The sequence below is a fragment of the Bactrocera tryoni genome, chromosome 1 (assembly GCF_016617805.1).
Source record: "Bactrocera tryoni isolate S06 chromosome 1, CSIRO_BtryS06_freeze2, whole genome shotgun sequence".
NCBI classification, from domain to species: domain Eukaryota; kingdom Metazoa; phylum Arthropoda; class Insecta; order Diptera; family Tephritidae; genus Bactrocera; species Bactrocera tryoni.
Window position 1 is genome coordinate 17494340 of NC_052499.1, and position 23557 is coordinate 17517896.

The 23557-nt window shown below is 33.1% G+C and overlaps 4 protein-coding genes across 12 annotated transcripts; 3 read left to right on the top strand and 1 right to left on the bottom strand.

The window, feature by feature from the left end:
* The first annotated feature begins 27 nt into the window (after positions 1-27).
* On the top strand, positions 28-6564 carry LOC120766730 (signal peptide peptidase-like 3). 3 transcript variants are annotated; one of them, XM_040092380.1, is made up of 7 exons: positions 28-1009; positions 3058-3903; positions 3977-4099; positions 4176-4367; positions 4441-4894; positions 5036-5156; positions 5954-6564. In XM_040092380.1, exons 2-7 carry the CDS (start codon positions 3624-3626, stop codon positions 6020-6022), a joined length of 1239 nt encoding a protein of 412 aa, XP_039948314.1. In that variant the 5' UTR covers positions 28-1009; positions 3058-3623; the 3' UTR covers positions 6023-6564. The 3 variants fall into 3 exon arrangements, with proteins under 3 accessions (XP_039948314.1, XP_039948316.1, XP_039948317.1); XM_040092382.1 differs by having other exon boundaries at positions 28-782; XM_040092383.1 differs by having other exon boundaries at positions 28-644.
* Positions 6565-9662: 3098 nt separating this feature from the next.
* LOC120772848 (SH2B adapter protein 1) lies at positions 9663-16614 on the top strand. 7 transcript variants are annotated; one of them, XM_040101672.1, is made up of 8 exons: positions 9664-9938; positions 10548-10615; positions 10672-11089; positions 11157-11270; positions 11356-11601; positions 11668-12717; positions 13351-13614; positions 13866-16614. In XM_040101672.1, exons 3-8 carry the CDS (start codon positions 10736-10738, stop codon positions 13962-13964), a joined length of 2127 nt encoding a protein of 708 aa, XP_039957606.1. In that variant the 5' UTR covers positions 9664-9938; positions 10548-10615; positions 10672-10735; the 3' UTR covers positions 13965-16614. The 7 variants fall into 7 exon arrangements, with proteins under 7 accessions (XP_039957642.1, XP_039957634.1, XP_039957651.1 ...); XM_040101664.1 differs by lacking the exon at positions 10548-10615; XM_040101691.1 differs by lacking the exon at positions 10548-10615 and having other exon boundaries at positions 11374-11601.
* Positions 16615-17698: 1084 nt separating this feature from the next.
* Positions 17699-20115, top strand: LOC120773725 (MAU2 chromatid cohesion factor homolog). Its single transcript, XM_040102782.1, has 3 exons — positions 17699-18665; positions 18733-19360; positions 19443-20115. The coding sequence occupies exons 1-3, from the start codon at positions 17879-17881 to the stop codon at positions 19891-19893; spliced, it is 1866 nt and encodes a 621-aa protein (XP_039958716.1). The 5' UTR covers positions 17699-17878; the 3' UTR covers positions 19894-20115.
* A 1-nt stretch (position 20116) lies between these two features.
* On the bottom strand, positions 20117-23014 carry LOC120773717 (zinc finger protein 271). The gene is made up of 4 exons (XM_040102769.1): positions 22836-23014; positions 21661-22770; positions 21176-21593; positions 20117-21019 (listed from the first exon to the last, which is right to left on the bottom strand). The coding sequence occupies exons 1-4, from the start codon at positions 22962-22964 to the stop codon at positions 20169-20171; spliced, it is 2508 nt and encodes an 835-aa protein (XP_039958703.1). The 5' UTR covers positions 22965-23014; the 3' UTR covers positions 20117-20168.
* Positions 23015-23557: the final 543 nt, after the last annotated feature.

The window sequence follows — 23557 nt, forward strand, 5'->3', positions numbered from 1 at the left end:
TGATGCAACATCAACCCAGATGCAATTGCAATGACAGTACTACATTTATTTCCTTACAACTTGGTTGTGATGATTTCTTAAAATAGGGCTTTAAATTGCAGTTGACGGAATGTAGTAGTTTTAATCACAAAATTTCTATTGGATAAGTAATTTAAAGAACATTTCGTAAAGAAATAAGTTCTTTTTCACACGAATACTTATTAATTGCAGAAGTGCTTTTAAAACAAAATTCGTAAAATTATCAGTGAAATGCATTTCGGCGTAAATGTTACGAATTGCGAAAGCTAAACCACAGGAAACTAAGATATGTTACCAGACCTTAATATTCGGTTATGTAGCAGCAAATAATGCACGAACCTTTACTAAAACGTTAGAATTGTAACTGTACATAGATAAACAAATTTGAGTTTTTACTTCAATATAGTATTTTGTTAAAACAAAAACTGTGAAGATGGAACTGCTTATGTGATATTTTGACAATTTTTTTTAAATTACGATTGTAGAGAAAATCAATTTACCTAAAAAGAAGTATAAAACAAAATATATCTGGTCACCCCATTCAAAAAGCAATGAAAGCGCAGAAATAATAAATGATAATAAATAAAAGAGCGAGAAAGTTAACAGAAATACATATATGAAGAAAGGTAAGCAAACACTAATGGATTAAACATGAAAATGGACAATAAGAATGAAAACTGCGAATAGTTTTTGTGAACAGTGCGGTAGTGCGTTCAGTGTAAACGGATTGAATTAAATAATGGAATGTATATTTATTAAAAATTGTAAGGGTGAAGAAAGCCACTAAAAAACTATTCAAGTTATCTACCAGATATATATACAAGAGGTGTAAACTTTTATGAAATATGTACAAATATGCTAGTATACATTGTGGGTTTATACTTATATACAAATATTTCCTGGCAGATTTGACGTAAGCTGTGTGCATTATAGGAGAAAAGTGCTGTGGAAATGTATTTAGGCAAAGTGAAAAACTTACAGCTCTTATGTAGTAAGTTGTATTTCTTCGCTTAAAGTTAGAAAAAGACTAGATAATTGGTACGAAATGTATGTACATATGTATGCTAAGAGAAATTGACTAAATAAAACTCGGTTTATCTCTTCCTTTAATATAAATTAGGTTAATTTCAAGTTTTGCACAAAAATGTTATGTGAATGTGAAGTTACTTAGCTCTTAACAATATTTGAAGAAAACTTTCTTATTATATTGCTTGCTACAATTACAATTTTCTGTATATAATAAAGTGGTAATTATGAAGATAATGACTATAACACAAAAACAACATACGTTTTTTCATTCCTTTTAATGTGGTACTTCGTATCTTTTTTCTACAGCAAACTTTTCGTATAAGTTTTCTTCTTTGTTTTGCTAATGGCAACATATACCGTTGTCTCTATAGTGTATGCAATTGTATACATTTAGAGTTAAAATATTTATACAAAAGAGCATCCTGCACTGATATTTCATAATTTATTTTCAATTTGTTTTTAATAAACATGGAATGAAAAAAGATTTTGGTTCTAAAAATCATATTTGTGCAGACGTACATATATATGTATTTAATAATCGTGAATCTGTGAATCGCCATTCACAAGTTTAAGTAAAACAATTTTTACTATTCGACTGCAAAAAAAGTACCGATCGTGAAAAATTTATTTAGTTCTTGATAAACATTAGGAAGTTATTATATTTAAGGTTGAACATATCACTTTTACAATTCAAATTCATTTCAAGTATCAACAACTCTAAATACTAATATGTACATATTTACTGAAATTTTCTGTACTTCGTTAAGGGGTTACATGGGTTTCCCCGAGAAAAAACGATATATTCTTACTTTTTTTTATATAAAAAGTGAATCAAACTTTTTATTAATCCAAAGATACATGGATGTTTTACAAAGATTTTGGTGAAAATACCTTAATTTTTTTAATAGCTGTAATTTAAAAAAAATCCCTCGTTTAACACCTTGTAAATTATATCTCGAAGACCAGTGTAAAATTTCATTAATATCGGTTTAGTTAGCGACAAACACCTTTGAAAACACAGTTTGGATAAAAGCGCGTTCAAAGTTTTAAGTGACTATAATGCATTTATCTCCAAAACTATTGCTCGGATCAACTTGAATAATTAAATAAGACAAAAACAAAACCATTATTTGAGATCGTTTAACCCTTTAATAAAAAATAATAAAACTAACTTTATTTCATATGCACATTTATAATAATTATAAAACATAAAGATGCAAATACTTAGTTTGTACTAGTCCAACGAAAAATTGGGTAGTTGGTCATTTCTAGTTTACGAACTGAAGTCGGGGATATGTTGCCCCAATCCGCAACTGCAAGCTATATATGAATTTTTTTATTTTTACTTACATACTTAGACAAGTGTATAAAAACAAATAAGACAACTGCAAATACAAGTTTTGTTTTTGTTGACATTCATAACTTATTTTCCTAAAATATATTATTTTTTGGTATTTAATTATACCATTGGTATGGTACATACTTAGGCAAGTGTATAAAAACAAATAAGACAACTGCAAACAACTAACTTTTATTTTTGTTGACATTTATAACTTCTTTCCTAAAATATATTACTTTTTTTTCTTTAATTATATCATTTGTTATGGTCTATTTTGGTGACAAATTCTGAAAAACGTGTTTCGTAAATATTTCACCTTCCTACAGGAAATATTCTTGCTAGGTAACATCTGTGTAAACAAACCCAAAGATATTGTACTGTTTCCCTTTCGAGTTAAACACCTTTCCGAGGGTTTCTATGCGACAATCTGTTTATGTTAAAGTACCACATACATACATATTGATCTTTTTTGGACCGATAGGTTATGATATTTTTATTAAAAATGCAGCCAGAAGCAAGTTTTCACGTCTTATCTGCTTTATAAATATAATATTCAGTTATTTTTATATAAAATGTACATATATACATAAAGGAAAACTTTTTTATATAATATCAACAAGCTTATTTACATTTTTTGAATTATTATACATTGTTATTATTTTTTATTTCAGTAAACGTGTAAAAGTCATTGCACGATCAGTCTACTTAGCACTGTTTGCTTTTTTCATGGTATTCCAATAATTGCTGCAATATTGTCACAACACGCTGGGGCTCAGGTTGTAACCATTCGCTGTTCCACTGCCTGCCCTGCTGATAAGGCAATCAGCGCAGCCGCGCTGTTGTTAAACCGTGTGCATGGGTAATAACACATTGAGCAGAAGCTCTGTTTACTTAGCAGGTATCTAAAGCCCACATTATCAGCAAACATACCGGCCAAACTACATACATGGTACTTTGGCGGCAGGCAGTCGACGCAGACAAACAACAAACTAAGCAATACTATCACGCAGGCCGAAGCGAAAGTAAAATAATTAAATATACTTATATGAATGTATAACAATTGGTGTGCTAGAGGAAAAGGTGGAGCATTAATATTGATTTAAGCACTTGATATCTAGTGTGCGTAACCATAAGGGGGTGTGTGTGCGTGTGTTTCTGGCGTTAGACGCTAGTGCGCAAGCGTACAACGCACAATAACAAACGACTACGTACAAGCTGTTATCAATTACGGCGCGCAATGTCGCACGGCATAGTGAGCGGGGGAGCAGGAGCAGCAGTCGTCGATAGCAGTAGTCTTAACGCACAGTCCGCTACCACAGAATATCGCGAAGTACATTGGACATCGAATGTCATGGATTCTTCACGCGTCTCCACTTGTCTCATTTCGATGCTGTTGATCGTGTATGGCAGTTTTCGTAGTTTGAATATTGAACAGGAGGCTCGTGAACGTGAACAAAAGAAGCGTAGTGAATCAATGATGAATTTACTAACCGGGGAACCTGTGGAACAAGAGACTAGTGAGTATCACAACTTACTTTTTTTTTCGTTTTGCTCTTTAACAAATTATAATATTATTTTTATATTCTTTAGGCAAATTCGCAACGCTCGATACAATGCATGCATTGTGCTTGCCACTCGGAGCTTCAGTTTCATTGTTGGTTATGTTTTTCTTTTTCGATTCAATGCAATTGCTTTTCGCCGTTTGTACAGCAAGTGAGTTCATTCTCGTTGGACCTTATCGTACATAATTAAGCATAATTTAATGATGAATTGTTTTCATAATTTACAGTAATTGCAACGGTGGCTTTAGCCTTTCTGCTATTGCCCATGTGCCAGTACATAATACGACCATGCACCGATGGAAATCGTATATCGTTTGGTATATGTGGTCGCTTTACTGCAGCTGAATTATTCAGTTTTGCGCTCTCTGTGTCAATTGTATGCATTTGGGTACTCACCGGACATTGGTTGTTAATGGATGGTAAGTTCTTCCACCGAAATGCATATAACAATATTTATCTGTTGCTTACTCCCCTCTTTTAAATATTTCGCAGCGATGGGCATGGGTCTATGTGTGGCATTTATCGCTTTTGTACGCCTGCCAAGTCTTAAGGTGTCTACACTTTTGCTAACTGGACTGCTCATCTACGATGTCTTCTGGGTTTTCTTTTCATCGTATATTTTTAGCACAAACGTTATGGTTAAGGTGGCCACCAGGCCTGCTGACAATCCGGTCGGCATAGTAGCGCGAAAACTAAACTTGGGGGGTATTGTGAAAGAGCCACCCAAACTTAACTTGCCAGGCAAATTGGTTTTTCCAAGCATACACAATAGTGGGCATTTTTCAATGTTGGGTCTAGGTGATATTGTGATGCCGGGCTTGCTGTTATGTTTTGTTTTGCGTTATGACGCATATAAGAAATCGCAGGGCATAACTACGGATCCCACGTTGCAGCCACCGAAAGGAGTCGGTTCGAGGCTTACCTACTTTCACTGTTCCTTATTGGGGTAAGTCCATTGTGAATGTGTAATTTTTAGATGATATATTTCACTTATAATTACTCACATAAAATACACGTATCTTTATCTTGTTTACAATATTTCATTTTCAATAATAATAACAAACAACAAAATTTTTTGTTATTATAGCTACTTTCTTGGTCTGCTCACCGCTACCGTTAGCTCAGAAGTTTTCAAAGCAGCACAACCGGCATTATTATACTTGGTGCCGTTCACGTTATTGCCGTTGTTGACTATGGCTTATCTCAAGGTAATATATTTGTAATGAAAAAAATCTATATTTAGGGGCCCAAAAATAGTTCTTTTTGTGTTCCGAAATTGCTATAGAAATTTTAATAAATATTGTTTATAACAGTGTTTATTAAGTTCTTGCATTATGATTGTCAGCCTTTACAGGAGAGCAATTTAGTTTGCCATTAAGTATGTAATACGCAAAAAAATGGTCGAGAAACCTGTAAAGTATAAATATACATGACGACCTGATCAGATCAATTTAGCCATATCCGACTGTCTGTCCGTCGGTCTGTATATCGCGAACTAATCTCTCAGTTTTTGAGATATCGTTGAGAAATTTTGCACACGTCCTTTTCTAATCAGGAAGCTGCTCATTTGTCGGAACCGATGATATCGGACTGCCATACAAACTGAACGATCAAAATCAAGTTCTTGTATAGAAAACTTTTTTATTTCACAAGAATTTCACAAAAATTTGGCAGTTATTATTGTTCTAAGCAACTCCGAAAATCGCGCCACCATAGTATATAACTGAAATACAAACTGAACGATCAAAATTAAGCTCTTGTAAGAAAACTTGAACCTATGAAGGGTATAGCTTTGTTGCAACCGAAGGTAAAATTTTTTTCTTTCAAAAAAAAAACAACTATAGGGGTGCATGACAGCTCTTTTGTATTCAGAAATTGTAAAAATACTATTTATAACAAAGTTAAGATTTTTCCATAATTGTCGGCACATTATTTTTTCACATTTAATTTGGCACCAAAATATTCATAAACACAGAAGCTAACATATTTATATAAATCCTTATAGGGCGACTTACGACGCATGTGGAGTGAACCGTTCATCACGCAGCAACCAACAAAGCAACTGGAAGTCTGAGTGCTTAGCCTCTTTTTTCCTTCGTATAGGTTTAACAAACTACGTTTATACAAGGAATGAATTATTTTAGTTTTTGTATTTTAATTATAATAATAGACATAGACCAACTTGGAGCATGCATGAGGGTGGGGGTTGTGAATAATACGTAGTATGTATGCTGAATCAAGAGTTTAAGACAAGAAAGAATTTTTACTCATTTTGCGTTTAATTTTTACATGTTTAGTTTTCATAAAAAACTAAATTCATTGAACTAAAAAATATTAATATTTAAGTATAATGCGCTCAGATATCAAAATGAGATTCAATAATAGTAACGTATTTGTATGTAAAACATCCGTTAATACAACAATGTATTAAATAGTGAAAAAAGCCAAAATTTAGCGCACTTGAGAAATATACATACATATTACAGTAATTTCGATGTATGATTACATATTTCCATATACAAAATACATGCCTCAGTATATCATCTTACGAATCTACATCCGCACGTTAAGAATGATGACTTCTATAGAAACGTATAAATATATACAAACACACAATAAAATACATGCATACAATAAACAGTACTCATTAAGCCACTCATTAGGTATAACTATCATCTGAACGAATCAATTTCGTTAATTTATATAGAACTGAATTTTCTTAAAACTCGCTTGAAGCAAATTAGTAAACAATTCAAGAAATATGTGAACATTACATTAGAGGGCAAATGTTTATAAAGTTTTTTATGTTAAAGAAACAATTATAACTCGCTGTAGCAGCGCATGTTCACAGTACTGTCCAACGATAGTAGGGTCTACGTAAACGGAACGCGACGGATTTTAATCCGGCCAAGCACTGTCTTCGACATCATTCATTTTGCCGCTACAAAAACAAGTGCTGTTCTATAAGCATTTTATACATTTCGCATTAAATCTAACTGAATTGAGTAAATAAATTAAGCTTTCCTATACTTTGGATGTTTAAAAACAAAAAGTTTCAACTTTTTAATCAAATTTTTTAGTTTAGTTTTTAATAAAAAACAAATTGTTTAAACAGGTGTAAATTGGAAAAGAACATGTGTTAAGTAAAACATTTATGAAATATCGTTTTTAATAAATTGTTAACACCAAGTTTTTTTTTTGTCAAAAATAGACTCGGAGTTTCTATTCTCCATTTAAAAGCAAAATCCGAACCAACCCTAAAAACTATTTTATTAAAATCTGTTTGAAACCATTTCATTAATTGATAGTAGCACATTATATATTTATTTTTAAAATATGATTCAACATCTTTTAAGTATAAATTCATAACCATTGTTAACAATTTATTAATTTATAGTCACTTAATTGCTTTGAAATAATTGCAAAGTGCTGCAGTGGGTTCTACCGTTAGATTTTCCGTTGTGATTTTTTCATTTATCAAATCTGTTATTAAAAAATGAAAAACTAAAATCATTAATTTCAGCTTTTCATTGTATTTAAATTAAAATTTCTTTATTATATCTGATCGAAAATAAACCATTTTTTATTAAAATTATAATTACAAATACATTGTAATAATTATAGAAATGCTCAGAGATGTTAGAATGAATTTAAAGCACTGTTACTCAGAAAAGTGAACGCCTTTACTGGTGGTGGCACTCAAGTTTGTGCAATATGGGTTTTTGTATTTTCCGATTGTCAATGAAAGTGTATTAATAGAGGTTTTATGTCACAGCAAATTCTAAATATTGTTATGTGCATATTCATAATCTTAATGCGCATTTATTTTAGTTAAATTCAGCGCAAGTAATCATAACATTTTATAATAATCTTTCAACGACGAAAAATACTGTAAAATTAATAATTTCAAAAATCAATATCATGGAATCACTTTAAAAAATTGCGTAAAAGTTTAATTTGTGAGTAATTTGTGGATGAGAATTATTATATTTATTATCTTTTCACACACTTAAATGTATATTTTATGGTTATTGAAAGCTACTTTTATACTTTAGTTTGGAAATATCCAATACTCCTACCAAAGTATGAAATTTTTGTTTTATTATCAAATTAATAGAGAATTTGTATTTCTTTAGGCTCACTTTGACAATTCGGTGGATAAACAACTTATCTGAAATTATACAAATTATTCATCATAACTCAGCAAACAATAAACAAACGTCAACTTAAAACCGATGCATTTCTTATAAACAATAAGCAAAGACGTTAATAGACGATGTAACACTTAAATAGTATATCAATATAATTTGTTTCGATATGATCTTTCTATATCTCTCAATGAACCCATCGATGTTTTCATTCTAATAGTTGGAAGATATTTTAACCTCATAGGTAAAGTTCATATCCATATGGCAAAACAAAAGTGTTCGAGATTATTTTTTCAAGAGAGTGTTTATTAGAATACGACAGTATATGTGTCTGTATTTACATAACTCATACCATTTTCAAGTTGCAGATGTAATTTGAATACACAACAACACAAATACGCAGCACTTATCGATAGAAATATTTTACAAAATAAACTTGTAAAATAAAATACACAAGGGTAGCTATTAAGTAAAGGCAATTTTTGAATATACTTATATATTCGTAAGTATTATGTAATACGTTGAATTTTAAATTAGTTTTTTTATTCTTATTACTATTGTATTAATTTACTAATTACAAGTAAATTGCATAAGATTTAGCAAAAACTGATGAAATAAGGTATAATATTTAATATAAATGCAAATTTTTTATGTTGAACTATTTGATATAATTTTAAAATATAAGTAAATTGTTTAACAATAAAAGAAATATATATGAAACATATGCCAAATTTTTCTAAACTTTATCTGCATCTGACAAGATTTCTACAATGTGTTGCTGCTGTTGCGGTTATCTAAACTCCGCTTGGATGGTAAGGTTTATGTTGGTTGTATTAAAGTCATTTAACCAAGACCCCAGGAAACGTGCTGTTGTAGAGGCGAAAACATCCCTAAAGTAATTTAGAGGAACAATAGTATTGAATTTGGAAGAAAAATAATTTCGAAAAAATGCCTTTAGTAGACCATAATGTTGTGAGAACAGGTGAAACCAATTAGTGATAAACCCCTAGTCGGATATAGTTTTAATTCCACTCCTGTTATATATGTATATTTGGTAGCAGATAGCGTTGGGCATGTACTAGAAACCGCGGTAACAATAGGGTTAGGTCACTGACAGAATGGGTAACATAGATCCATAGAGTATTCTGAAAATTACATATTTTCAATAAAAAATATGAATAGTCAGTCTAGTACATATATTCCAGTTTTTGTAATTTACAAAATACTATTTCATATAAATTTTTTAAACACCGGTTCCTAACTCGTCGGCTAAAACCATATGTTTCCAATAAAATGTGGCTAGACAGTTGTGTCTATTTTAGTTTTTTTTTTTAATTTTTCAAATAATATTTACTAATAATTTTTAAAATAACGGCTCTAAATTCTTAATTGAACACACAATTTTAGATGACAAATACGCTCCTGTGATTAGCTTAACGTTCATATATGTAGTTGGCAATTAATTTCATATCTACAGTTGGCAACATCTTTGTTGTGCGTAAAGAATAGTTGGCAATTTCGTTTACAATAGCAAAGTGAAAATTTTTTCTCTTCTTCAATGCGTTTTCCAGCTTTTCCGCTTTTATTTATTTATAAAATCGTTTAGAAACAAAATTTTAATAAATAAATTTATATCAATAAAAGAAGATGTGTAAGAAAGTATTGAAAATATATCAAAGATATATTGAAAATGCTTAGATAAGTCTAAGGTGAAATAAGTGCTGTTTCTCCTTCTTAAGAGGACGAGAAAATCCATGTGTACAATAAGAGGCGTGAAGCATATGAGAAAATGCGCATCTTTACAGAGAAATAAATTTTTTTTAAGAAACCAATAACTTCAATGTGAGTTTAATATAACTAAAATTTAAATTACGACCGCTGGTTGAATATATTTACTCATGGTGAATGCCTTTTTTTTTACCAAACGTTGATAAAGACTATTCCCACAATTTTTTAGTATTTTTTCTCGAATTGATCGCATATCATACCCATATTAAATACAACTTTTTAATGTTGTTAGTCAAATTGATTTACAATTAAACGGATTAATGATTATTGAATCAAAGTAAAGAAATATTTGTTAGGCCTTTGCTAAAAATATAAATTGGGATTTAGTTCCAACTAGGTATATACATATGTATATGTATATAATTGAATATACACATCTACATAAGTATATGTTTTGCATTTATAGTAAATATTTGTTTTTCTTTTAAACTTATTTTTTAAAAAAACGAACTTAAAATATATAATTCAAGCAAATCACAAGAAATTCAATAAAGACTATTTAGTTCATATTAAAAAACAAGTTTAATTGTGTTATTGGCATAAAAAGTGATAACACCAATTTCTTTCATCAAAGAGTTATGTATTTATTCGAATTTAAAATATGCGACAAGCCATTTAATAAAATGATGCTAAAATAAAAAAGTATACAAATTTATGTTATAGGTATCTCTACATAAATTACAAATAACAACTTATAATCAAGTTTTCGAGGCTTATGAGTTAAGTTAAAAGTAATATATTTACATACGTGCCAAATACAAGATTATATAACTTTATTAATTTGTAGAATATTTACTTCAGACATTTTCGTGCCGGATAAAGAATAATAATAATAAAAATTTATTAAGTAAATGGGCGGAAATAGTACAGCAAATACTTTTACCGCTGGTGGCTATATTGGGCCTGCTAGCGGAAGTAGTGTTGGTGGTAGCAGCGGTGGTGCCGTAGGCGGTGATCTTATACCAAATATGAGTACTGCTAGTGGTACTTCATATGCTTATGGCACAAGTTGGGAAGAATTCTGTGAACGTCATTCACGTGTAGCGGCAGCTGATTTTGCTAAGGCTTGCATAAATTATATAAATGGAAATTTGCCACCCGAGGAGGCGCGCAATATTTCCTATCGGAGCTTCGGACAAAAGTTTGCCGAAGCATTTGTGGATCATTTCGAAACTGAATTCTGTCATAGACGTAACAATCTTAAGGTTAGTTCCCCTTGAGGGCAACGTATTTAAGAATTTTCAATGAATTTTATTTCCATTTAATTTGTAGACTGGTAATGGAAATTCATTAGAAGAAAGTGGCAACACAGCGGAAGATTCGCCGAAAATCTTTCAAAAAGCATTCTTTCGACGCCTTTCTTTCAAAGGTCTGCGCAAGGGCAAGGTGGGCAATAATTTTACCAAGTCTAACAGTTGTCTATATACATATCATAATATAGAACAGTTCGTTTTAATATATTTAATCTTAGAATTTCTTATTCCTGCAGACGCTTTTTCATAAGAACAGCGATGATTTGGATGGCAGCAAACATAGCAAGACAAAGATCTCGAAAATTATTGTTGAATGTCGTAAAGAAGGTTACGTCTATAATTTAACACCCGAAAGTTTGGATCAACCAACTGGCACGCAAAAGTGGGAAAAATGTCGTCTGGCACTAGTGAAAGCTGTTGGCGGTTATATGTTGGAGTTCTATACGCCACCTAAAGCTACAAAGGTTTCTCAGCGTTAACTTTTAAATATATTTACGTTTCATTAAAATTATAAAAATTATTTATTTCAGCCTCGTAGTGGTGTTTTTTGTTTCCTAATATCGGAGGCAAGAAAAACAACTCGACTTGAAATGCCCGACCGGGAAAACACTTTTGTATTGAAGGCAGATAACAATATGGAATATGTTATTGAGGCAGAGAGCAGTGATGAAATGCACAGCTGGTTAGCCACTATACGCTATTGCATGCGTACACCGCCTACGCAGCAATTGCCATTGGAATCAGCAGATGCATTGCTTACTGGTGGTGGCGGTGTCGGCGGCATAATGGGTGGTATTTCGGCAACAACTTCAATGGCTATGAGTCCGAGTGGCAATTTAACTTCCACAGATGGCACTATTCCACGCAGTGGTGGCATTAATAATCCACAATACCATCAGACAAACATACTTGGTTCGAACGGCAATGTCGGCCCAAGCAGTTCACAATCAGACAATGCACTTGCATCTGGAAATGGGGGAGTAGGTGCAACGACAACTATTGGTAATGATGGAAATGCAATAGATGGTTTACCTGATATACCGCCGAGACGTGTCGGACCTGGCGAACGCGGTGAACAACGCCTGTCGGCGTCGAGTAATTTCGAACCCGAATGTGATTCTGAATTGGATATAAATGTAGCGGATTTAACGGCTGAAATGCGACAGTATCCCTGGTTTCATGGTACACTGCCGCGTTCAGAAGCAGCACGTATGGTATTACATTCAGAAGCAGCAGGACATGGTTTCTTTTTAGTGCGTCAAAGTGAGACGCGCAAAGGTGAATTTGTGCTCACATTCAATTTTCAAGGGCGTGCTAAACATTTACGTATGACCTTGTCGGAGAAGGGCCAATGCCGTGTACAGCATTTATGGTTTCCTTCGATTCAGGAGATGCTCGAGCACTTCCGGCACAATCCAATACCATTAGAATCGGGCGGCACATCTGATGTTACACTAACCGAGTGGGTACATAATCAAGGAACTTCGTGTAGCGGCACAATTGATGCCAGCAGCAATGCTGAAACAAACGGTGGGCATCAACCACAACAACAACAGCAACAGCATCCATCACCGAGACATGTGAGATAGCCTAAATTTTGGAGTCCATTCAGTGTCAGTGATGATTTTGATTTGATGTTTTCGTATTTTATTTTGTATTTTTTTTGTGTAAATTCTATTTTTTTTTTGACATCGTTGAACAACAATTCAACACGGCGCCATTAAATTTTGCACTTGACTTGCTTTCAATACGGACAAGGAGCATCAAGCGTATAACATTAGAATATAACTACAAAAAAATTGTGGAAAATCAAAATTATGTACAAATTTAATGGTAGCTTTTATTTTAAATTTAAAATAAGTAATATTTTACTTAACTTTTTATTTTCGTCTAGTTTGTGTATGTTAAAATTAGCACAATTTCCTTTATTGTAATATTTTAATTATTGTTATTTTTTTTTCGTAATATCTTAGATACTTTTTCTCTTCATATCTATAAGTATATGCATAACTATGTATGTTTGTATTGAAAATCCTTTTTACGTTTAGTTGCATGGATCTGAGTCATCAGCTTTCCACAACAAAATCAAATAATACTAACACCAGTCGCACGCAATGTGTTCGTGTCACGTATTCAAAATCAAAGTGCCATGTATTTTCTTTTCTTCCTATTATTCCATGCCACAATTGCATTTGTTTACTGGCGGATTGCAGCCGCAACATGTAATCACAATGAACATGAGTGTGCGCTTAAAAACGTGCGAAATTGAGTTACCGTTCCTACAGCAGCAGCAGCAGCAACCAACGCAGCCGCCGCATCACCATCATGTACATCTACAACCGCCTCAAATATCAGCACAGCAACAGCAATCACACCAGCAGCAACAGCAACCGCCGCAGCAGCAGCAGCAACAACAACAACAACAACAATTAAACACGCCACAATTACGCACGTCAACAGTATCTCTACAATCACCGGTACATATTTACATACGTTGTAACATATGTAGCCAACAAACATTGAAGCCGAAATCAAAACAAAGCAAAATTCGATAACCAATCTAAATCTTAAACCAACTCAACAGGAGTATATTGGCTCTTATTCTTATTCTCGCAACTTAACAAATTTCTCAAAGAATGGCGAAACATTTCTTTCGCTGTTTGTTGGCTACATTGCTAAAAGAATAATAATTCATTTATTTATATTTGCATTCGTTTGGCATTTACAGAATCCACATCTTATTGGTGCAAGAGTGGCAAGCATTAACGATTTGAACGCAAATGAAATGGGCCCACGCGCGGTCGACAACCAGTACAGTTTTGTGTAACTCAATTCCGCTACGAATAAAGTATCCTTGGCAAAGCCGCAATACAAAGGAAACTATATTTACCTACATACATACTGACATAAGTGAATGTAAGCTTAAAGCAGCTTTTTTTTTGTCGTTTTTCCATTGCCTTCCATATGAGAATTGCATAATTCGACAGATTTTGCCATGGTTTCCTTTTAAATTAACAACATTTCCTTAATCTTCTATTGTGTTCACAAACCTAACGTAATAAATGCACGTAAATTTATAAAGTATTTGTAAATACATACATACACATTTAAATGGTTTATAATTGTAGGCTTTAAAATTATTAAGAAGTTTTTTCCTATGTTTTGTAAAGCAAAAACAGTTTATTAGGCTTTTTTTAGCTAAATTAAGTTCTACTGTGCGTTGTTGCATATTTAAATTATAAATATATATGTATACGCATATTTACATAGGTATGTCTTAGATTGTTCAGTTAATTTAAACACGAGTTTCTTATGTATTCTTGCTATTGGTTTCGAAACTTTTACTAAACAATTGTAAATATTATTTTTGCTCAATTGCCAATATAAAATTATATATTGAAGAAAGTTATGTTATAGCTGATATCTAAAATTTTCAATTAGATTTCTCCTAAAAACAAAAGGCTGCTTAAGTAGTAGATATAATCGTAAGTACATAATTTTTTTAAGCAAACACAGAAGTTAAGTTTTGCGACTTATATTCAGGTTAATACTAAGTAAAGATTATTAAAAAAAAAATAAACTGTAAGCAAAATAATAACATACAATACTCAACAAATAAGAAAGAAAACATTGAAAAAGACAAAACAATTTATTTACATGCATTGTTGTTGTCGTCACAGCATAAATATACAGAATTAGGTTTGGATAAATTCTACTGAAAGGCAATACTTGGCCTGTTATATCAATGAAAATGCAGTTACATATGTAAACACGTTTTATATGAGATGTAATTTAATGATGAATTTGAAGAAATTAACACAACACTTTCAAAAATGTTCAGTTAATGTCATGTCATACATTGTTAATGTCATATTATTTTAATGTTTAAAATACTGCATTTTTTCCTCCTAACATATAAACTAATGAAAAGCCAAACTTTTATAGACATTTCCAAGAGCTAGAATGTACTAATATCAGTGTTAAAACTTGTAAAAATTTCAGGGCACATAAATTGAGACACAGTTTATACTTTTATATGCAGAGTATTAAATATACTTCTTTTTTTAAATTATCAGCATGACGAGCTAAGTCGATTCAGCCATGTCCATATGCGAACTAGTCTCTTAGTTTTTGAGATGTAGATCTGAAATTTTGCACAGCTTTTTTCTCCCCGTGAAGCAGCTTTGCAAACTGAACAATCAAAATTAAGTCCTTGTGTGGAAAACTTTTTTATTTGACAAGATATCTGCACCAAATTGGCATGGGTTATTGGTTAAAACAATGGTACAAACTCCGAACAAATTAAGTAAGAGTCAAGATCGGATCACTATAGAATACATGTATTAGAGTTCTCCATACAGTAATACAGCTGACATACAAACTGCTCGATCTTTTAATGGAAACTTTTTATTAACAAAGTATACAGTTCTTGACCAGTGAAATTGTTTTTGTTTGTTTGTTTTAACGTGTATGTATGTTTTCTTCATATTCATCAATTAATAAAAGTTATTTACATATTGTATAATCATACATACATAAATGCATCATATATTGTAAGTGAAAAGTGGTTGTAATACTAAAATTAAAGATTTTCTCTTTTTGAATGTTTCTAAGACAAGGACAAAAAGTGTGTTTAAACGTACTAAACATGTAGGAATAATACTTGACGTCAACGTCGCATGGAATTGAATTCTAGACATACTAATGAGGTTTGAGTATGAATTATTATGTAATATTATATATGCTTGTACATAGGTATTTACATCCAGGCAAGTTTGAACATAAGTATTTAAAAGGAAAAAAATCAAATAAAAGTAACACATTTAAAGTACTATGTCTTATTCAGATGTTTATATACTTACATACATACGTATTTGCAACCATTTAAGCCCATAGTTAAAAACAAATAAAAACAATGATATACATACGTACGTATTTATAAATGTAAAGCGTTGTATAGTAATATATGTGCTGTATAGTCCTATATATATACATACATACATATACGAGTATTTGCAAGTTTATTGCTAAACAAAACAACACAAACAATGTTACACAGATATTCCTATGCGTATCAGTTAAATTTTTGATGCAACTACCTACATATATACATATGTACATACAAACATACAAGCAAATATTTGTTTACGCAAAATACCAAACGCTACAACACACAACAGTTAAACAATAAGTTATGCAATTTTACTGTAAACTCACAGAACAACTTGCGCATTAGAGAAAACAATTTAGGATTTTTTATATTAAGCCGTTAAATAATATTTGCATCCTAACTAGAAACACAGATTTTGCCTACAAGTGAAAATATACTTTAAACATAAATATTTTCGCTGAATTCGTACACATACATATGTACATATAGGTATATTTTTATGCGCTTTTTTCGTGTACTTGCAAAAACATTAATTTCATTTGATTTGAATTATTTAATAAAAAATGATTGTTCAACATAATGTTAATTACTAAATTTTTTTTATGTTAACAAATGTTGTGGAACAGCACGAGATTTTCGTTAATTCGTTTAACGGTAATAATGTCTAAAATTCTGACTGAGTTTTGAACTATAGTCGTCGAAGGTATAACAGTTTCTCTGTGGGTTTGGGGAAGAACAATGCTTTCAAAGAACATACATATATTATAATAGTACATATGTATAACATAAATAAATAAATAAACAAAAACTAAAAAAATCTTAAACTAAATCAAGATTAATAAAATACTAAAAATAAATAAAAAGAAATTATAAAATAAAAACAAATATAAAAAATTTTAAATATATATTATTTACATATGTACAATAACTACATTATTTTAAGAATTAAAATTACCCATATAAACCAGATCTTTAATAATTTGGGTGGTTGTTGTAGCAACTGAATCATTTCGTAATGTGGGTTTGACAGGCTTTTGTCGGTTAATATCGGCACAAATATATATCATTAAAGGAATAGTTATTGGTGGTACATGAAGCTATTCAACACAATGGATAATTTCGAAACGTAGATAGGTCAGTTTTTTAGATACAGTTTTCCGAGTTTCGTTTGACAATCCATATTTTAACGACAAAACGGAGAAAGTTTTGCTTTCCGTGCTGCTCTTTAATGAAAATGGCGTCTGTTATTTAGCAAAGCGTAAAAGTGTTGGGTAATTTTACTTTGCTTTGCATGCATTGAACTAAATCTGTCAACACAAGTGTTTGAAGCAAAGCGATGCAAGAGTTGTGTATGAATCAGCCATAATTTCTTTGGAAACACCAAAAAACAATATTCGCTTTGCCAACGTAAGAAACATTTAGGGTGAAATGTTTTCACAATGCTTTATGCAACGAGCAAGTTTTTAACCATATTTTTAATGAAGTTTTAATCCAAATGAAAGCAAATATTTTTTTAAGAAATTGGTTTCAATTCGCAAATTTTTCTTATAGGTTATCTTTTTAGAATTAATGCAAAACTATAACTCTACATTCGCAATGAAATATACGGCAACATTTAAATGCCAAATGCCATAAATCCACCACAATTGCCAAATGTGTTATTCACCTCAATACTTTGCAATATTTTGATTGAACGAAAGCAATTTAATAAATTTCAATACAATTGTGAAAATATTTAACAAAAGGCTCAATAACAAGTAAATCTGCGTCAGCAATTTATGAATCCTACAATAACAAGCTGAAGCAATTGCATTTGTTGCTGCTGCTGTTAGTGTGGTTGGTGAATTGAGATGGCATCAACAAGCACTGCTACAGCGCCTTCCCAGGATGCCTGCTATATATCATTGCTAGGCCTTGCCGAGCATTTTCGTACATCGAAACCGCCAAACATTAAGAAATGTATACAGTGCTTACAAGCGTTGTTCACCTTCCAGCCACCGACAAAAGTGGAAGCACGCACACACCTACAAATGGGCCAAATATTGATGGCCTATACATTGAACACCGATTTAGCGCGGAATCATTTAGAAACTGCATGGAAACTTTCTGAGACTTTGGTACATTTTGATGACGTTAAGTTTGACACCGCCTCGCTATTAGCACAGTTACACCTGCAGTTGGAACAAAATTCTCAAGCAAAGGCGATGCTGCGCCGTGCTGTTGAATTGTCGCAGCATAATGTCTTTTGGCATTGCAAACTGTTGTTACAACTTGCGCAAATACACGCGTCAGATCGGGAGTATTCTTTAGCTTCTGAATTATTGGCCGTTGGTGTAGAGTCAGCTGAGGAGACCGGTGCTACTTATCTCAAAGTGTTATTTTTATTGTCGCGCGCTATGATATTAATGATAGAGCGGAAGACAAACGATGTATTAGCGTTGTTAAATACGGCGGGTGCAATTATTGATAACAATATAACTAATGCTCATCAGAAGGAATACTTGAAAGTATTTTTCCTAGTACTGCAAGTCTGCTATTACCTTGCGTTGGGTCAGGTGAAAACCGTAAAACCCAGTTTAAAACAATTGCAAACGTCGATCCAAACAATAATGGCACCCAACTGGCCAACCGATGAAGGTATAATTTTATATATAATTTCATGTAATAAAATAACTACAAACTTGTTTTTTTTTTCTTGGTTCAGCGATATTTGGACAAAACGCGTTAGAAATGTTCGTGTGGCTACCTAAAGAACAGTTATATGTTTTAGTATATTTAGTGACGGTATCACACTCAATGATGGCCGGTTATATGGATAAGGCACAAAAGTACACAGAAAAAGCGTTAACACAAATCGAAAAATTAAAAGCGCAAGATGACAAACCTATATTGTCAGTGTTCAAGGTGATATTACTGGAGCACATTGTAATGTGTCGCATGGTGATGGGCAATCGTATTCTGGCAATCACCGAAATTGCAGCAGCGCGAGATGTTTGCATTGCATCGCCCAATCGAGGTTTACTTCGGCGTCATTCAGCACAACTACATTGTCTATTAGGTTTATATTCAATGTCTACTAGCTTTTATGAGCACGCAGAACGGCAATTCATAGCTTGTGTAATGGAAACATCTGAACGTGACCTAAAATTATTTGCTAATTTAAATTTGGCAATTATTTTTCTACGGACAAAGCGCGAACAGGATCTAAAACAAATTTTGGACACCGTATCCACAGAGAATACGCACACGCATAGTAGTCAAGCACTAATGGGCGGTTTCTATTATGTGCAAGGGCTACATGCGTTTCATAAAAGCAGTTTTCACGAGGCCAAGTAGGTTAAAACGAATATGGAATTATACTATCATAATATAAATTCAAATAACAACTAATGTCATATATTTGCTTTTTTTTAGACGATTCCTACGCGAGACCTTAAAAATGGCCAATGCTGAAGACCTCAATCGTTTAACATCCTGTTCTTTGGTACTACTATCACATGTCTTCCTCAGCATAGGCAACTCGAAGGAAAGCATGAATATGGTTACACCTGCTATGCAGTTGGCTTCCAAAATACCCGATATTCATGTACAATTGTGGGGCTCAGCCATACTCAAAGATCTGCATCGCATGTCCAAAGATTTATTACACGAGAAAGAGGCATTTGCCAATCATGTAAAATACTCGGAAAATCTGATTGCTGATCAGCGTAAATGCGTGCAGAGTGTACACCATGCGTTAATTAATTGGTTCAATTCCGAACCGCCGTCAACTAGTGCAAATAGTTTCGATGAAGGTGGTGGTGGTGGTAATAGTGGCGGTTCTGTCGCAAGTGGACACATGACACAAGTGAGACAATTTACGTAAAACTTACATCACAAATTTATACATACATACAAGGCGGATAAAATATTGTAAATTTACCACCAAAATGATACGCAAATGAATAATAATAAACTGCGCCACTACTAAAAATATATAACAGCAGTTGCAACAGCCGAGCAAGTGACACGTACACGCTGCATTAAAATACTTAAACACATATTTAATTGACCAAGTTAATGTATTAAATTTTAAAAAGTTCAAACAGTTAAGAATTTTTTATTTATGTATTTATTATTACTTTATTTTTTTATGTCTTGTTAAACTTCCTCAATAGCTAGTTGAACAAGTTTTTCCTCCCCGACAGTAGCTTCTTCACTACGTCTTAGCGTTCCACCTGCCACCAGACGTTCCATATCCTCACGAGCCACCGTTACAACTGTAGTTGTGTCTTCATCGACATCACCATCAGCATCACCATCGTCTTCTTCAACATCCAATATGGTGATGTTGTAAGCTGAACCATCAATACTATCTCTTTTAGAAGTATTGAGCATGCTACGTGTCGAAACCCTTTTTCCTCGGCCAGCAGTTTTCGGTACACCATCGACATCTTTCGCCTCATGTGTTTTCATGTGCGTACGTAATGTACCCAAATGTGTAAATTTCTCGCCACACACATGACACCAATGATTTCGTTCACCAGTATGCGTACGATGATGAATAACGCAATCCTGTTTCTGTGTAAATGTTTTGCTGCACCAGCGACACTTGAACGGTTTTTCACCGGTATGAGTGCGTCTATGATTTTTTAGCGTAAATGATGACGTAAAACGTTTCGGGCACAGATCGCATGCGTATGGTCGTTCACCAGTATGTATACGTTTGTGCTTCACCAACGAACTTGATATTGTGAATGTAGCCAAGCATTCTTCGCAGCGGAATGGATGTTCACCGGTATGTGTACGCCTATGTGAGCATAGTTCGCCCTTAGTAACAAAAGTCCTCGCACACTCATCGCATTTGAATTTCTTTTCCTTGGAATGTCGCATTATATGCTGCTTCAAGTTCGTCTTTTGGCTAAACGCTTTGTTGCATATGTCGCATACAAACGGCTTTTCACCGCTATGCACACGCAAATGATCTTTTAGTGCGGATAGTATGGTAAAAACTGTGGGGTGAACAGTTTGATATTTGGGTTAATATATTGGAGAACCGAATCAATAACCAAATAATAACAATAAAAAAGATTAAAATAAAAAATATAAATAAAAAAATATAAGTAAAATATAATAAAATAAATAAATAATGATTCTCTCACACTAACCTTTTTTGCAAATGGGGCATTGATTCCGTAAATTACGTTTATGCTCGTCTACCATATGTTGACCGAGTTCATCATTTGTGCCAAACTGCTTGCCACATTCGGTGCACTCATGATCTTGCAAATGTGTTAGTAGGTGTTCCTTCAATGTCTCTTCCGAAATGAAAACACGTCGGCACTTGTCGCAATCAAAGGTTATTTTATTGCAAAGATTTTGCTTTTTGTGATGAACTAGCGATCTTCTTAGCGCAAAACCGGCTCCACAAGTCTCACAGAAGTGAATCAATTTAGCCGGTTGTGTCTTCTGTACAATCGGTTGCAACGTACTTGAGATTGTGGTCTTTATAGGTGTCGGTTCGGCTATGATTAAATTTTTATCTTCATTATGATCATTCTTCATTTCCGAATTTTCTAAACTGCCCTAATGACGCAAAAGAAAACAAATATATTTGCATCTGTAATAAATAACACAATAATTTTTTTCTTACTTTTGACTTAGATGGTTCCTGTTCAGAGATGGAATCATTTTCTTTGCGTGTTTGTTCACTCGCATGTCGCTTTAATTCATGCCGTGCTAAGCGCTTAGAACTAACAAATGTCATCGGACAATAACAACACTTTAACTCCTCTTTAAGCACACGAACATTTTTTCCTTCAGTCGCTTTTGATGATGATCGCGTTGTCACTGTGGACTTTGCTAAGACTTCAGCTTCGCCAGTATCATTTTTAAAAATTGTGAAATTGTAATCCTCGGATTGCGTATTCCCATCGCCAGTATTAAATGCCTCATTTTCTTCTGCGGTGTATATAAATCGTGCATAAACACCGTCTTCATCAAATTCTTCATCACAATCTCGCAATTGATTCGTTTCGCTAATGATATTCTCATTATTTGCAACGTTTCCGCTTTCGCTTTCATTTTCTGATTGTGAATGGGTAAGCTGATAATACGTGGTTGTATCATCGTTAACTTCTTCTGTATCCTGTACGGCGGCATTCAGTGCCGAATATAATGTAATTCCTTCTGAATTATCAACAATATCCGGATCATCTGTATGCAATTCCATTATAATTTCTTCTCCATCTTCCCCAACCTCTTCGTAGCATTCATCTATTCGTCGGCGCTTGAGTGCTAAAGTGTGTTGCACATTATTTCGGCGCTGAAGTTTACTACTTTCGACAATTTCAATTTCTTCGCCAAATTCAACTCCTAAAGTTTTTTCCAATTTTATTTTATCAAATCTTAACGTATTATTTGGTTTCACACTTATAGGGGACGTTGATTTGTTATGTGTTATATTACATATTGGTGTCGTTTGCACATACCGGTTAGTCTGGGAAACCACGTTTTCTTTTGTTTGTGTATGAACAGTAGTAAGTTGTTTCGGCACATCAGCATTCGTTTGCACACACTTATTAACTTGTACTACCTTTGCTTTTGATAACTCCTTTTCCGATTCTTCTGGAGGCGCATCAGGTACCAGTTGCCTCAGTGTTCTGCACGAGTTCTCACATTTCAACTTAAATGAGTAGCAACGATTAATCTCGCTAATACAAGATAAACAAACCCTTTCGGGCAGTTTATCTTCTCGTCGTGGCTACACAGGGGATAATAAGTCTTGTTTAGGAAATCACCAATTAATATAATTGGAGGGGTACATACCTTGGTTTTGGTAAAATCTCGTAGCATGTCAGCGATACATCCACCGCCTCCACCACCATCATATATAGAAAGTAATGGACCACCAAGACCCAAACAAGTTCGACAGATTTTCTCAAGATCCATCGCCATTTCAACTAGAAAAATAAACAAATTAAGAGGCTTTAAGAGATTTCGTGGCGGAGTTTATACCAGAAAAACAATATACCACAAAGCGTCTAAGTTAAATATAATGAAAAACGTCAAATAGCAATCTGACATTTTTACACATGATGTTGCCATATAATTTTAATAGTGATATTTCTGCGATAACATAATAAAATAGTATATGAGATTATTTCAACGAGGTGAAAACAAACAAATTTTAAAGAATTTTTATATACTTATATTTTATTTAAATATCGTACTTTACGAGAAAATATGGCAAACAAATCTCCCGCAGAGAACGTTTATCATAGAGAAGGTTCACGTTTTAGATATCGTAACTTTTCGCAGGGGTACTCGGCAGAGATGAGGGAGTTTCACCACAGACAAATTTTAAGCGTGTTTCACCAGAGTTTTGCGGTAGGGGACTCGAAAATAGCAGAATTCTCTGTCTCCCGTTCACGATCATTCTCTCGCTGTTTGCAGTGTTGAAAACTGCAAATAATATATGGTATACTAAAATGGAGCAACCCTGCGTATAAGCAAATGTCAACTTTGTCATTGCCACAAAGTAAAATCAA